The 17,085-nt window shown below is 45.7% G+C and overlaps 1 protein-coding gene across 1 annotated transcript in view; it reads left to right on the plus strand.

The window, feature by feature from the left end:
- The window catches only part of LOC144674739 (uncharacterized), a gene marked incomplete at its 5' end in the record, with an annotated part of 56,770 nt that extends 44,524 nt beyond the window's left edge, over positions 1 to 12,246 (plus strand). Inside the window, 4 exons of the mRNA XM_078535957.1 lie at positions 7,422 to 7,647; positions 9,966 to 10,210; positions 10,653 to 10,832; positions 12,013 to 12,246. Of these exons, the coding sequence (XP_078392083.1) occupies positions 7,422 to 7,647; positions 9,966 to 10,210; positions 10,653 to 10,832; positions 12,013 to 12,246 (885 nt within the window). The remainder of the gene's footprint in view (positions 1 to 7,421; positions 7,648 to 9,965; positions 10,211 to 10,652; positions 10,833 to 12,012) is intronic.
- Between the last annotated feature and the right edge of the window lie 4,839 nt (positions 12,247 to 17,085).

The raw sequence follows: 17,085 nt of genomic DNA on the forward strand, positions 1-17,085 counted from the left end.
ATTTGCTTTGTCAGTGAAAAGATTTAATCACACAGCAACATTTTGAACTGGATTCCAGTGCCGAGATCCCTCTCAGTAATATTTAAATTGGTAAGAGACAGCTCATCCGTTTCTTATTCTCTGCTGCCAAAGAAGCAGTTTTAGTGAAAGGCCAGCTCTGGGCAATCTCCTGAACCAGTTCTGATCACCTTACAGCGTTGGGGGTAGTTTGAGGGAAGTGATGGGGGTAGGGGGGAGTGGTAGATTGGAGTGAGTCAGGAGTGTGGATTTTGGGTTGAGGGAACGGGTTGGTTGTTCAGGTGAGTGTCTCTAATGAAAATGCTTCGAGGGTCATGAGTAAATGGGCTAGACTAATGGGCCGAATGGTTGTATCCTTCCATTATTCATGTGTGCTTATTTTCCTGAAGTGTTACAAGCCTCTGGATTTTACTGTTGCATTGGAATTCTCTGTATACAATCACCCTTCACTAGTGGCACAAACCAGCCAATAGCAAGACTATGCTGACCCAATAATGTTCTTGATCTCTCCGAGATCCCTGATCTCAGTCTGCACCAAGGGTCCCATGGCAGGAATAATCAACCCAGGTTCCTGCTCCTGATCGAGGGCCAGTGAATCCTGATGGAAAATTCATGCGTGGAATGTCGGGTGAGGACAGGGTCGGGCTGCTCTGTGATGCCCTCATGGTCAAATAGCTTGTCAATACTCCCTAACCAATAGGTGATTGGCAAATGGGGACAAAATCATAGAAGAAGAAAGATACACGGGAAGAGGCACAGCATTGCCACGGTTTGAAAGAATGAACCCAAAAACTATAATATTTTCCATCCCTCCAATGCTTTCCAATTTAACCCTGATTAATTTATACAGATATATAACATGATAAATTTATATCCTTGGGTTTTTCAGGTTAATTAAAAAAATCCCTGTCTGGTTTGAGATCTTTAAAAGGCACTAACACTGGGCAAAATTGCTGCATCTGAATGGAAAGCTCTGAAACAAATTGCTACAGACACAGAAACTGGTCTCATCAAACATGTGAATAAATAATTGAAGAGTATGTCAAACTCACACAGCCGACATCAAGGAAATTAATTTGGTGTAGTGGATCTTCCCATTCACTCCCTATAGAATCTAATAGATCAGCCCTCCTCATTCACTCCCAAACGTAAAGAAAAGAAAGAACGTGCATTTCTATAGCACCTTTCACAACCTTAGGACATCCCAAAGTGCTTTACAGTGAATGTCGCAATGTAAGGGGCATGGCAGTTAATTTGTGCAGCACAAGCTCTCACAAGCACCGGATGTTCACAGAGCAGCTCCCTTCACTCCATTCCCATCACACACTTTAATTCAGCCCGGTTACAGTAAACTCATTTACCATTCAGACCTATTGCAGAGAATTCATGTTCTGAATATGAAGTTTAGATATGAAACTGTGGCTCAGACACACAGTGCTCCCAATTACCAGCGTTTACTGAGCACATTGCTAATTCCTTGTCAGTTGTCTTCTTTGGGGAATATTGAGTTCTAATGAGTTTTGTTAGTTGTGTTAATATATTAAGTGTTCCTGATCTTTTTGCTGAAGCCTACAGCTGTTGGTGTCTAAGCTGCAGTGTGCAGCAGTCTGCAAACTAGATCTTTATAATCTGTGAGTTGAATAACTCCTGATCCAAACAGAGTCATTATTAACGATAACTGCAACTCGTATTTATATAGTAGTGCAGTAAACTGTAACACCACATGGGCTGCAGTGGTTCAAGGAGGCAGCTCATCACCACCACCTCAAGGGCAATTGGGGATGGGCAATAAATGCTGGCCCAGCCAGCGATGCCCACATCCCATGGAAGAATTAAAAAATTCCAAATTGCTTCAGAGGAGCAATTATTAAAAAAAAAATGGACTTCAAGCCACATATTAAGGCAGATGATTAAAAGTTTAAAAGAGGCATGGAGGGGATTTCAGAGCTTAGGGCTCTGGCAACACCAGTGATGGAGCGAATAAAGTTTGGGATGCTGAAGAGGCCAGAATTGGAGAAGCAGAGATATCTTGGAGGGTTGAGGGGCTGGAGGAGGTTAAAAAGATAGGGAGGGTCGGTGCCATGGAGGGATTTGAAAACAAGGATTGGAATTTTCAAATTGAGGCCTTGCTTCACCAGGAGCTAATGTAAGTCAGCGAGGACAGGGGTGATGGATGGATGAGACTTGATATGAGTTAGGATATGCGAGGCAATGTTTTGGATGATTTGAAGTTGATGGAGGGTTAAAAATGAGAAACCAGCTAAGAGTGTGTTGTAATAGTCAAGTCCGGAGGCATGGAAGAAGGTTTCAACAACAGAAGAGCTGAGGCAGGGGCAGAATTGGGTGATCTTACAGAGGTGGAAATAGGCGATCTTAGTAACACAGCAGATCTGTGGTTGGAAGCTCAACTTAGATCCAAATATGACACAAGATTATGAACAGCCTGGTTCACCCCCAGCCAATTGTCAGGGAGAGGGATGGAACCAGTGACAGGGACTGAAGATGATGGCTGCGGTTCCTAATATTTAGTAGAAGGAAATTTCTGTTCATCTGGTGCTGAATGTTGGACAAAGAGTCTGATTGTTTAGAGACAGTGGAAGGGTAGAAATACATAGAGATGAGGTAGAGCTGGGTCTAGTCAGTGAACATGTAGAATCTGATGCTGAGTTTTCAGATGTTGCCTGAGTTGTCATCAGCAATTCAGCCTGCGATGGCTGCAGTCTGCTTTTCAAATCTCTAGCAATAACACAGCTATCAGCTGTCAGGTTCCTGTACAGTCTCCCCCACCTCCCCACTCCACAGACTGACTCAGTCGAACACTCACCAGCTTTTAAATGAGAAGAAATTTTTAAAAATGCATTATTCATTCTCTGCATGTGGGTGTCATTTGCAAGGTTAGCATTGTTATCCATTTCTACTTACCCTGTGAACGTGGTGATGAGAAATACTCTTAAACACTTCATGGGGTTAGTTATGAGTCAACTGCAGTGGTGTGGGACTGGAGTCACATACAGGTTCAGACCAGGGAAGGATGACAGATTTCCTTCCCTAAAGGACATTAGTGAGTAAGGACTTAAGCACCGAAATCTCAGTTTACGCTCCCAGAGCAGTGCTGAGCACCAAGTGTAAAATCCAAAACCCGATCTGCCTTCTCAATTGATATAAAAGGTGCTAGGGCATTATTTTGTAGAAGAGCATTGAAGCTGTCCTGGGAGCGGGGAGGGGGCAATATTAATCTCTCACAGCTTGTGGGATCTTGCTGTGCACAACTCGCCTGCCGCGTTTCCTACATTACATTTCCTACCGCACTTAAAAAGTATTTCATTGGCTGCAAAGCGCTTTGAGACAGCCTGGAGTCATGAAAGGCGCTATACAAATGCAAGCCTTTCCATCTGTCTTTGAATGAATGAGTCGGGGTTTTTTCAGCTTTATGGTCACTTCGACTGAGACCAGCTTTATATTTCCAGATTATTCCTTTTAAAATTCAGTTCAAATTCCCAAAAGGCTCTGAACTCATGGATTATCAGTCCAGTAACATAAGCACTACACTTCTGTACACTGTTCAGACTAGTCTACTGATCAATGATGACAGCTTCCCATTACATATTGAACACCTTTAGTACATCAACCAAATGCTATTTTTAAACATTTCCTGCAGGACCTGGCTGATTAGATTTTACTCTATAAAGTTCAGGCAAAACTCATGCAATACATTAATCATTTCAAACTAATAACAAAAAGTCCCAAATTTCCATTAAAGAATTCTCCAAGGATTGCTCCTGTAGTCACATCCTCGTATAATTAGTTAACAGATACTAAAGGAAAAGGTCGGCTCGGAACCAACAAGAGCGGTGGGGTGGGGTTGGGGCGGTGGGGGCGGGGGAGAGGGGGGGTGTGGTGTTGGTGGGGGGCAGGGGGCAGGGGGCATGGAAGGGTGAGTCCACTGAATCTTGCAACATGTGGACCCGCCTCTGATTCAACCACATCTGATTCAAACAGAACCAAGGGGAAAACGGCCAATCTACTTTATGCTGAGACTGACATTGCCTCCTCTTCCACAATCCCGCTCTCTTCCTCTCCTTCACTTCTACCATCCCCTCTCTCCCTTCAGATCTGTCTCTCCCTCACTGTCTCGGTCTCTCGGTCTCTCTGTACACGTTCTCTTTTTTGCCTTTTGCTCTCTCCATCTCTTTCCCAATTTCTCTCAGTTTCCTTTTTGTTTCCATCTCTTTTTTATATTTTACTTTCTTTCCCTGTTTTTCCTTTTCTTTCCCATTCCTACTCCTGATTTCACCCCATTTGGTACCACAGTTTTGTTTGTAGAGACAAAAGCATTGGGACCAGGAGAGACATAGCAGTACTCTCCCCTGCTTTCTCTCTCTCTCCCTCTCCTGCACTTTCTCCCTCTCTCTCTTCCTCTCTTTCTATCTTCTTCTCTATTTTTCCCTTCTGCTTTTTCTCTCCATCTCCTGTTCCTTCTCTCTCCCTCTCCCTGTTTGAATGGTTTTGATAGTGATACATTTAATAACAGGTGATGTCATCACTCTAGGGAATATTTAAGAACAGCAAACACTGCACTCAACCCAAAAGAGAAAACAAACCTGAGATTCTATGGTTGAGCATGAACACATCTTCTGGTGCGCATTAGCACAGGTACACACATAATGACAGGCACACACTGATACAGGTGGTACTTTGACAGGTACACACTGATACAGGTACACACAGATAGAAAAACACACATTATGACAGGTACACACTGATACAGGTGGCACTTTGACAGGTACACACTGATACAGGTGGACACTGATAGAGAAACACACTTTGACAGGTACACACTGATACAGGCACACACTGATAGAGAAACACACTTTGACATGTGCACACTATAACAGGTACACACTGATACAGGTACACACAGATAGAAAAACACACATAATGACAGGTACACACTGATACAGGTGGCACTTTGACAGGTACACACTGATACAGGTACACACTGATTGAGAAACACACTATGACAGGTACACAATGATATAGGTGGCACTTTGACAGGTACACACTGTAACAGGTACACACTGATATAAATGACACTGTGGCAGTTACACTCTGATACAGATAACACTGTGTACGCACTGTATACGTTGCCACAGGTACACAATGTGACAGGTACACATTCACAGGTGGAGACAGTGACAGATACACAGTTATACAGAGAGGCCTCAGAATCATGAAGGTCATGGATTAGAGTTGTAAGATTTTGGTCCAGGAGTCACAGATTACCCAAAAATGGGGCTGAAGGCACAGGCGATTTTAAAGCAGTTTATTAAGAAGCAACAGTTTAGATATGATACAAAAGCGAAACAGCAGAGAAGAGATACGACCCATAACAGGTGAGAATGGTTCACTGGTCCTGGATTGGACAAAGGGATGCGGGATGAGGGGATTGCTGATCTCCATGACTGAGGGTGGCCATCTCCTCTGAATGGTTTACTGGTCCCAGATCAGACATACAGATGGATGAAGCTGAACTCCATGGCTTGAAGTGGAGTCTCTTTTGGTATCCTCAGTCTCCTTGAGCTAGCTAAAGTGTTAGGCCGCAGCCAGCATGGATTACTTCGAAAGCCTCTCTTCTGTCTAAAGTCTTCTTGAGCTAAGCCAAGGGGGTAGGTTTGAGTCAGCATTTGTGCAACTCGAGAAACTCTCTCCCGTCCAAAGTGATTTTTCCCTCTCGCGACTCTGTTTATATATCTTGTTTCTGGGAGTCTATGTCAATTACTTATTCATTGGCAAGGGACAGATATTCAAGGTAATCTCTCCAAGTTCCATTGGAAGCTCAAGAAGTCGTCTTGTGGCTCATCGCTTGCCTTCAGGCAGTTGGTTTACCTATGGGTCATGAGGTCACTGTGCCCTTACTTCCACCCCAATCAGAATTAGCAACATCATGTTTCAGAACCTGTGCTAAAGACATGTCCTTGGCGAAGATAATGGCCTTCACTGTCTTGTGTTTGTTACCCCAGGAAGCTGCTTTGGGAGCTTTCCTTATAATAGAGAGAGTGAGAGAGAGGGAGAGAGGGAGAGAGAGAGCGAGCGAGAGAGAGAGCTAATCCTATAATGTTCAATAAACTTCTTAGGATTTTATAAAGTTATTATACACCAATATCTTACAAAGCCCCACTCCAGTGGCTGAGCACATATCCATGCTGAACATTCCCAATGCAACACTGATGGCGTGCTGCACCGTCAGAGGTGCTGTCTTTCAGATGAGTTGTTAAATTGAGGACCCATCTGTACTCTCAGGTGGATGTAAAAGACCCCATGGCACTTTTTGATGAAGAGCAGGGGAGTTCTCCCTTGTGTCCTGGCCAATATTTATCCCTCGGTCACTAGATTATTTATTGCATTGCTGTTTATGGGATCTTGCTGTGCACACTTTAGCTCTTATGTTTCCGATGTTACATATTCAAGAATATTACTTCATTGGGCACAAAATGCTTTGGGATATTCTGAGGTTATTTATGCTGCTCTCTAAATCCAAGCCTTTTTTTTGTTGCTGTGACATGCTGCAGTAGTGTTGGCCTGAAACTAAAACCAGATGGTATCTCCCAGGCTGTGAATATAGCTCGGTACTGATAGCTCCACAGGGTCCATTTGTTGTGCTCATGGGTTGAGTTGGTGCAGGAAACATTCCTGCTGTCACTCTGTGTGGTGGGCTAGTAAAGCGAGGAGACAGCTCCCAGTTAGTGTGGTCAATGTTAACATTTAACACACTCAAACCCCAAACTCTGCTACTTTAGAATGAAGCAGAGAAGAATTTGGTAGAATGCATTAAACACTGGTACTTGGGGTAATGTGCACCATTGACTGACACATACTCCGCTGCCTGATGTGTTCCCCACTGTGTGACACATACACCACCCTCTGACACATACCCCACTGTGGGGCACATACGCCACCCTCTGACACATACCCCACTGTGTGACACATACACCACCCTCTGACACATACCCCACTGTGGGGCACATACACCACCCTCTGACACATACCCCACTGTGGGGCACATACACCACCCTCTGACACATACCCCACTGTGGGGCACATACACCACCCTCTGACACATACCCCACTGTGGGGCACATACACCACCCTCTGACACATACCCCATGTGTGACACATACCCCACCCTCTGACACATACCCCATTGCAATTCAAAGCTACAGGGTCTCCTTAGTGCACCTTAGAAGATGATCCCATGACATAATGTAGATTGGGCCAGAGGGGCTCTGTTAAGCTCCAGTGTCCAGGCACTGGGATGCCCACCTGACTGATGATAATTCCTGTTCTCTTGTCTGTGATTACAACGCTGCTGATTGTTCTCTTCTTCGTTCTCTCCCGGGGAGCAGGGGGAGATGCTGACTCGGGGCAACACTTCCTCGATGTTTGCACTCTCTGGCCAACCCCGGGGTCACATCTACCTGAAGATCCAGGAGCTGGAAGCTCAGCTACTCTCCAAACTCTCGGAACTGGAGAAAGAGCGATCCTCACTGCAAAACAAGAGTGATCGACAAAGACATCACCTGGAGGAACAGCTGGAGGCCCTTCACCAGCGCATCGACAAGCTGGAGAAAGGTAAGACTCAGGACAGGTTAATGGTCAGGCCAGTCATGTGGGAGATAATAGGGCTGGTTCTCTAAACAGCATTCCTGAGAGCACACACTGAGAGAAGGCAGACTTGCCACTCTCACACAGTGGGTGGAAGGGAAGCAGATTAGATCAATGTCCTTCAGCTGGAATTATGCTGCAGCGAGTGCATTCCAGTGTGAGTCCAAGAGGCAGTCTGATATACCATAGCTTACTGTGTGGTTGGTTTCCTGAGTTAGAACTGGCACTATAGTATCAACATCTTCACAGCAACAACAGCTAGTGTTGACTCAGAGCTTTCATTGTGATGGCCGGCACAAGGAAAAGCTGATCGTGAGCTGCGGGACTCAGGGTGTTATGGGCTGTGATGGGAGGAATTCGCAGTTAATTCCAGCCCCACTTCTCCACAGGTTGAAATAATAGTATAAATGTTTAATCCACTCACAAAACTGGCTAATTGTTACCTTTGGTACTGTTATTCCCAACATAAAAAGACTCAAACCAGGCTTCTTTCAGTAAACACAACAGAAATTGATTTATTATGAAACAATCTACTTTTTAAAAAAAGTTAATAAGCTGGTTAACATACAAGTTGTAGTTTAGAAGTGTAACGATTGTCCCCCTTTAAAAAAAAGATATTTGAACCCCCATACACTCACACAAACACAAAACAGGACAAAACAAACACAGTCCCCTGCAGAGGTAGGAGTATGGGAACGTTTCTTTAAAAGGATCAAATTTGAAGAGACCTTGACACTGTTGATCTAACAGAACTCTGGTCACAATAGGTCTGGAAGTTCTTTCAGATGGATTTTTTTGGTGAAACTGCCCTTGAAGACTCTTACTTATCACACTTTGCAGACTTTCAAATAAAAACATGCTTTATTCCGATGAGACGTTTCTGAGGAAGGTTGAGCACAAAGGTGGGGCAGAGAGAGGGAAAAAGGGAATCTTTTTCTTGCAGCTTGCTTCTCAGGCACACCACACACACACACACACACACACTCCCTCATTGACTGAGGGTTTTAAAGACTAAGATGTTCAAGGAATACTTCTCTTAGGTCAGGTGTTTTTAACCAATTAGCAAGAGTTTTTAAGCCTAGCAACAGCAGTTCTTTGTTAACTTAGATATACAAGGTATCTCTTCCCTCTCCAGGTATTCCCGCTGGACATCTATCTTGACCCATGGTTTCTTGAAGAATGGCATAGTCACAGCCCTGAATTAATATCTCAAGCTTTTAAAAATAACTCAGGAGGAAGAATTGTCCAAAATTCAATGTCCTTCAAATTTTTCCAAAACCGGGTTCCTCGCAATGAAAAGTTGACCAAAACCACAGGTGAAAGTGTCGAGTTGAAGGTTTTAAAAGATGGAGATAAAGCTGACAACGATGCAGGGTTTAGGAGTGAGCAAGGTACAAGTATCCCTCCAACAAATCCTTCTTTAACCTGGGTCCTGATCCTTCCTAACCTGCCCTGGATTTTGGAAAATAAGTCAGAAATTCCCTTCAAAACGCGCTCCAGCCCCACAACCCTCTGAGAATCCTGCGTTCCTCCAACTCTGGCCTCTTGTGGATCCTCCACTTCCTTCAAACCAGCGGTTTAGAGAGAGAATTCCAGAACTGAGGGCCTCAGGCAAATGAAGACAGGGTCGCCAATGGTGGAGTGATTAAAACCGGGGATGTGTGACAAGCCAGAGTTGGAGGAGCACAGAGATCTCAGAGGGTTGTAGTATTGTAGGAGGTTACAGAGATGGGGTTGAGGGGGAGTGAGGCTGTTACCTACAGTATTATCCGGAACTAAATTAATTATAGGCTTTCTAGTTCCCGGCCCCATTAATAATCAATATTAAAGCTCATAGCTCCTCTCTCTGCACATGCCTAGAATGAAAATTGGAGAATTTTAAGTGGGGAGTCAGGCTGCCTCGATCCTGTAGGAGTGACACAAAATGGGGGTGGAATATATGGACAGCAAGCTCCCTCAAACATTAATGTGACAATGGCCAGATCATTTATTTCAGTGATACTGTTTGAAAGTTTAATATTGGCCAGGACAAAGGGTGGAACACCCATGTTCTTCTTCAAAATAGTCCCCCGGGAAATTTTACTTCCACCTGAGAGGGCTGAAGGAGCCTTGGTTTAATATCCCACTTGAAAGACAGCACCTCTGACAGTGCAGCACTCCCTCAGCACTGCAGTGGGAGTTTGGTTCTCAAGCCTCTGTACTGGGACACGAACCCATGACTTTCTGACTCTGAAGTGAATGATCATAAAGGCTAAAACCAATCATTGTTAACTTCTTCCCGACAGAGACTGCAGTGTATAAATTGCAAGAAGGTTACAAAATCTCATTCCCAGTAAGGACGAATTATATGTACGCTAGGATGAAACGGAGCCTGCCAGAGCTGTACACACTGACCATCTGCCTGTGGGTGAAGTCAAAGGGGACTGTGGGGATTGGAACGCCATTCTCATATGCAGTTCCTGGGCAAGTGAATGAGATGGTCTTACTTGAGTGGGGGAAGAATCCCATCGAACTGCTGATCAATGACAAAGTAAGCATTGATTTCTTTGGTAATTGAGCACATTAATTATGGTTGACAGAGAATCTCAGCTGGGCCAGTGCTAGGGATGTGCTAATTGGTCTGAGCACTCCGACTAGGGAGGAGACAGCCAGCCATTCCTGCTCCTGAATTAACTCTTCACAAAATCACATGATAATTGCCAGTGAGGAAGGCCATTTGATACACCTTGAGATTCACATGTTCAGATTGCTGTATATTGGGGAAATCGATGTTTGTTGTGGATGATGGCTGTTTATGGGGAAATTGTTTATTGAGAATATTGCCGTTTATTGAGGAGTTGAATGTATATTAGGGATAATGGCTGTTTCATGGGGAGACCGCAGTTTATTGGGGTCGATGGCTGCTTATAGGGTTTATTGGGGAGATCTCTGTATCTCAGCAAGGAAGGATACAATAATTGTTGTGCTTGTAGGTGACTCGCCTCCCGTTGGAGGTTAAAGATGGAGAGTGGCACCATGTGTGCATTACCTGGACAACCAGGGATGGTGTCTGGGAGGTGTATCAGGATGGCAAGCGACGAGGATCAGGAGATAATCTGGCTCCTTGGCACCCAATCAAACCAGGAGGCACTCTAGTCCTTGGCCAGGAGCAGGTAGGTACCGGAAAGCTCATTGATTTGCCAGCACCAAGAGGGGAATTATGTTTTGATGGCAAAGAGTAAATGTTTTTGGACAAGTGACATGTGGTCCTCAGTTTTTCATCTTAACGCCTGATGTTGACCTTCTGACCAGGACTGTAACTCAGTTTGACCTCTTCCATTCCATGTTGCACTTGTAAATGGATAAATCTCAGCCAATTACAGCAGGACTGAGACTCACAAACTCCAATTGTGTAGATTTTGTACCAAGACATTCGTTGGTCAATCAGTCCCAGCCATTCTGTTCATTATCAACTGACGCTGCACTCTGATCACCATTATCTCCCAATCAAGATTTACTATTGGAAAAAACACCTTAATTAACCGACGACAGAACCACCTTCATTTTACATAGAAATTTTCAACTCGGTCATCTGTATAAAAGAGTTTACCTCATAACAACCAAATTAATAATACCTTCTCTCCCCCTCTTCTCTCTCCTTCCTTCTCTCACCCCAACTCTCTTCCCTGTCTTCTCTCCCCCTCTCCCCTCCCTCTTTCCCCTTCTCTCTCCCTCTCCCCCTCTCTCCCCTTTCTCCTCCCCTCTCCTTCTCTCTTCCTTCCCCTTCTCTTCTCTCTCCCTCTCTCTCCCCTTTCTCCTTCCCTCCCCTCTTCCCTCCCCATCTCTTCTCTCTCCCCATCCCTCCCACCTCTCTCCACCTCTCTCGCCTCCTTTCTCTTTCCTCTCTCCCCTTCTCTTCCTCTCCCCTTCTCTCCCTCTTCGCTCTCTCCTTCTTTCCCCTTCTCTCTGCCCCTCTCTCTTCCCTTCTCTCACCCCAACTCTCCCCCCGCTTCCTCCTCTTATCCATCAACCCTGCCCCCTCTCTCCACCCCTTTCCCTTGCTATGTGACTATAAAAAACATATAACATTTTGAACAGTTAATTTAATTGATTGTTGGAACCGGCGGAAGGGGGCCGAATGGCCCGCGCTTGTCCTTAACGTTATGTGACGGGCAAAGTCCCTTCCAGGGCTCCAGCCAACCCCCCAAGGTGGCCGATCTGGAACCCGGCTCCCCCCTCCAGTGAGGGGCTGGTGCTCTATAGGCTGCGGGAAGACCCAGGTGCTGACTGTATCTTTCACATCCAACTGGACGAGATGTTAATGGAAGTTGATCTTTTTCCCCCATCGTGCAGGATGTGGCAGGAGGGAGATACGATGCTACACAAGCCTTTGTTGGGGAACTGGCAGAATTCAACATCTGGGACCGGATCCTGACTGCGGCCGAGGTCCAGAGCTTGGCCAACTGCTCCTCCAGCACTTTGGGCAACATTATCTCCTGGGAGGGCAGCAGTGTTGACCTATATGGGGGAGTCACCAAGTGGCCTTTCCACAGGTGCAGTGAAAGGAAGGACCCAGGGGAGAATTAACCCCCCCCTCCCCAGCCCTCGCAGACATGGACCAAAGCAGCTTCTACACCCTTCACATTTCTCCAGTGTGGTACAGGCACCTACAGGGGGTGGGGGTGGGGGGCAGAGATATCCAATAAACTGGGGGAGGGGGGTGGGGTGGGGGGGGTTGGAATAATTCCTATTCTCAGTCCCAACACGAATTCTATGCACAAAAATCGGCCCATATCCCGACAGGAAACCTCAGCCAACCCCAAACACAAACCCGCTGTCAATGGTGGATTTGTAGACGCGATTTTCTGATGCTCTCTCTCCCCCCATTCGCTGTTTAATCGGGGAATGAGCCCCTGTGAGCACCGGTACTGCACAGTAAAAACCATTTCAGTCCTTATAGCAGCTCACCCGGCCCTCGTGTGGGTCAGTGGGCTCGGGCCATGCTGGGTGAGGCTTCCCCGTGTGCCCCTGACATCATTGGGAAGGTCCCATCCTCCCAATTCTCCCCTGATATTTTCCTGCTTTCTGTTTGGATTGGGGGGGGGTCTCTCATTTCTGATGTTATTTAACTGACGGAGCCGGGGGGAAACCTCACTCCCTTCTTCTCTCTTTAGCCGACAATGATTTGTGACCCCACAGGGTTTCTGCTGATGTGCACACAGAGATCGGCTCCCTGATTCCCGGGCATCCCGGAAAATCCGCCTCGTCCGTGATTCTCTGATGGATCCTCCAATCTCCGATTTACGCTCAATTTGCCAAATGAGCCTCAATTGACCCTCAATTCATCGAGTGACCCCGGATTCCCTGATCCTGATCCTGATCCACGTTCCCGATCCTTGTTCATGATCCATGTTCCTGATCCTGATCCATGTTCCCGACCCTTGTTCCTGATCCTGATCCATGTTCTTGATCCGGATCCATGTTCCTGATCCTGATCCATGTTCCCGACCCTTGTTCCTGATCCTGATCCATGTTCTTGATCCAGATCCATTGTACTGATCCTGATCCATGTTCCCGATCCTTGTTCCTGATCTTGATCCTTGTTCCAGATCCTGATCCACGTTCCCAATCCATGTTCCTGATCTTGGTCCTTGTTCGGGATCCTGATCCACGTTCCCGATCCATGTTCCTGATCTTGGTCCTTGTTCCGGATCCTGATCCACGTTCCCGATCCATGTTCCTGATCTTGACCCTTGTTCCGGATCCTGATCCATGTTCCCGATCCATGTTCCTGATCTTGATCCTTGTTCCTGATCCATGTTCCTGATCCTTGTTCCTGATCCTGATCCATGTTCCCGATCCTAATCTATGTTCCTGATCATGATCCATGTTCCCAATCCTTGTTCCTGATCTTGAACCTTGTTCCGGATCCTGATCTATGTCCCCGATCCTTGTTCCTGATCCTTGTTCCTGATCCTTGCCCTGATCCTTGTTCTTAATCCTTGTTCCTGATCTTTGTACAAAAACAGAAAATGCTGGAAAAACTCAGCATGTCTAACAGTATCTGTGTGGAGAGAAAGACAGAGTTAACGTTTTGAGTCTGTATAACTCTGTCTTTCTCTCCACAGATGCTGAGTTTTTCCAGCATTTCCTGTTTTTGTTTCAGATTTCCAGCACACGCAGTATTTTGCTTTTATCTTCCTGATCCTTGTTCCTGACCAGTGCCAAGAGCAGAAAAATTCCCCTGTGGTGATTCGTTTTTGGCCAAAGTCTAAAAATTCACAAATGTACCAATTCTGATTGTGTGCACTTCACTCTGTTTCCCCATGTTTCAGGGGATTGTGACTTTTTGAAGATAAATTTAAAACTTCAATGTTAAACGGCCAACACTGTGGAACATTAGCGACCCAAAACTCCAACTGGAGCCAACTTAACAGCTCTCCAAACCAGTCAGTACACATCCCATAGACTACAACCAGAGTTAGGTATATAGAGGACTGGATGGGGTGGGCGCTATCACTGCGATTTATCACCGGCTTCTTTCCTTGTGGCCTTTATTTTTGCTGATATCACAATTGTCGCCAAAGTTTAACAGTTGCAAATATTGCTGTCATGTTTGGTTTGAACCGATGTGGGGTCGGTGGAATTTATCACTCTGCTCAATGTTCCAGAGACTCGAGCCCCGCGAGGGTCCTCGGACACATTATTAACTGGTCGAGGAGGCATCACAACTCAAGAAACGAGTTTAAACGCTGTCCTGTTAACTGGCGTCATCAAGCAGTGCCTGAGCGAGTATTAATGACTGCTTGTTAACATCAGACACCAGTCACACTGAGCTGGAAGTGCACACTCATATTGTACAGGGTAGTCCCCTTGGTTTAAGAGCTGTTACAGTATACAAACCTGACCATCACTAGCCCAACACTGGTGCGATCAATGAGCAAGGTCGCCAACCCTGATTGGATGGATTCCTGGAGGTTTTAACATGTCATCTCCCACCCTGGTCAAACCGCCTTTTATTTCCCTTATGTCCAAATTTCTTCATAACCAAATCATCAACAGTGTTTCAAAGAAGGGGAATGAAAGTTCTCAATCTTGTTAACATCTCTCTGATTTTTCTCCTGTGCATTGCTTGTACTCAGGGTCCTGGAGGTTAATTCCTGCAGAGTCCAGGGCAATCCTGGAGGGTTGACAACCTCTGACTGATGTCACTCCACCAGTTAAAGAGGCCGATAATTAGTTAGGGAGGAAGGTGTTCAGAGGCTGTCTATTTGCTATTCTCACTGGCAGTAGCTTGTAGGTCGATGCTTGTAAATGATACAATACATGAGTTTCTGGAAGTTTTTTCTGAGTAAAGTAACAGTGAATGTGTCTTGTCAGCATGTTGGTCACTGATTGTTATATGGTAATTGTGAAGATAGTCACACCGGCACACTGTGTCCTGAGCTTGAGATTTGATTCAGTTATTCATGTTTCTCTCAGTGCCGAGATGTTGAACATTGTTGATCTATCGATACCTTTTTAAATGATAACTTGTTCATATCTTTTAATACAGTGAGGTCATTTGTGGTGTTTTAACATCCTGAACCATTAAACGAGCTAAACATACAACTGTCATTGGACTTGGTTATTTGCAAATCCGGATATCCCTCTTCTCCTGCTTTCAACAAAAATCCTCCAACAGTTAATCTACATCATTGCCAAGTGGCTATAGATGGCTGCACTGATGATTCTTTATTCATTCACTGGAACGCAGTGTCACTAACAATGCCAACATTTATTGCCAATCCCCAGTTGTCCCTTGTACTCTGCAGTCGGTGTAGTGAAAACACTCCCACAGGCCGGACAAATGCGAGGTAATGCATTTTGGAAGGTCTAATACAGGTAGGAATTATAAAGTAAATGGCAGAACCCTTAAGTGCATCGATGGGCAGAGGAATCTGGGTGTACAGGTCCACGGGTCACTGAAAGTGGCAACGCAGGTGGATAAACTAGTCAGGAAGGCATATGGCATGCTTGCCTTCATCGGCAGGGGTATTGAGTATAAAAGCTGGGAAGTCATGCTGCAGCTGTATAGAACCTTGATTAAGCCACACCTGGAATATTGCGTGCAATTCTAGTCGCCACATTACCAGAAGGATATGTAGGCATTGGAGAGGATGCAGAGGAGGTTTACCAGGATGCTGCCTTGTCTGGAGGTTATTACCTATGAGGAGAGGTTGGAGAAACTCGGATTGTTCTCACTAGAACGACGGAGATTGAGGGGCGACTTGATAGAAGTTTACAAAATTATGAGTGGCATGGGCAGAGTAGATAGTCAGAAGCTTTTTCCCAGGGTGGAAGAGTCAATTACTAGGGGACATAGATTTAAGGTGAGAGGAGAAAACTTTAGAGGAGATGTGCGGGGCAAGTTTTTTACGCAGAGGGTAGTGAGTGACTGGAATTCGCTGCCAGAGGAGGTGGTGGAAGCAGGTACAATAGTGGTGTTTAAGAAGCAGGTTGACAAATACATGAATAGGATGGGAATAGGGGGATACGGACCCCGGAAGTGCAAAATGTTTTAGTTTGACAGGCAATATGATCGGCGCAGGCTCGGAGGGCCGAAGGGCCTGTTCCTGTGCTGTAATTTTCTTTGTTCTTTGTTCTTTGTCCGTGTAGCTCAGCATTCACCTGTTCGCACAGCATCAGTGTCTCTTCACTTCCTCTCCCCTCCCCTACCCTTACTTCACACTCCATTTACTGTCGGCAAACCTAAAAACACCCTGGGAATCAGAATGCCATCCCCTTGCCGACTGCTAGGACACACCCACCTGTGCAGAGATCCTTCTCACTGGCCCCGGCGCCCAGAGCTGGGAGGAAATCAGCCCCAGGGTTACGAATGAAGATTGGCAGCGGTGTCCGCCATCTGCAAGCTGCACTTGAACCAGTGGCCGGACGGTGCCCATTGGTAAATCACTGAGGAAGGTGGTAGGCAAGTTCGGTTGAGCGTGGCACGTTCAACCACATTCCTCATTGAAAGGTCGGGTGCTTTCCTGCTTGCAGCTCTGGGTGCAAACAAAATCTCCCAGATTTCGGCTATGTTCGCTAGTTTAAAATTCAGCTTCTGGCTGAAAACATCTGGAACCCAGTATGCGAATGAAAATTGGCTAGGCTTTTAAATGGAGATTGGTCTTACCATAGTGCATGGTACAGAGTGGGATAAAAGATTCTGGCTGGGAACTTGTGACAAATCAAGACTTGGTTCAGTACTTATTTTAAGAAAACGAAGCAGAAACGTCATTGAAACAAAAGTCTGTGGTTCCTAGCTGCTGTCTTCAACAATTGGATGTCTTAACAGGGTTGGCAACTCCAGCTGGACATATGCCCTGAGATGTCATCACATGACCTCCTACCTTCAACTGCCCCTTCCCCAGACTCCTGCCATTG

This window comes from Cetorhinus maximus, unplaced genomic scaffold (genome assembly GCF_964194155.1).
Source record: "Cetorhinus maximus unplaced genomic scaffold, sCetMax3.hap1.1 HAP1_SCAFFOLD_778, whole genome shotgun sequence".
NCBI lineage: Eukaryota > Metazoa > Chordata > Chondrichthyes > Lamniformes > Cetorhinidae > Cetorhinus > Cetorhinus maximus.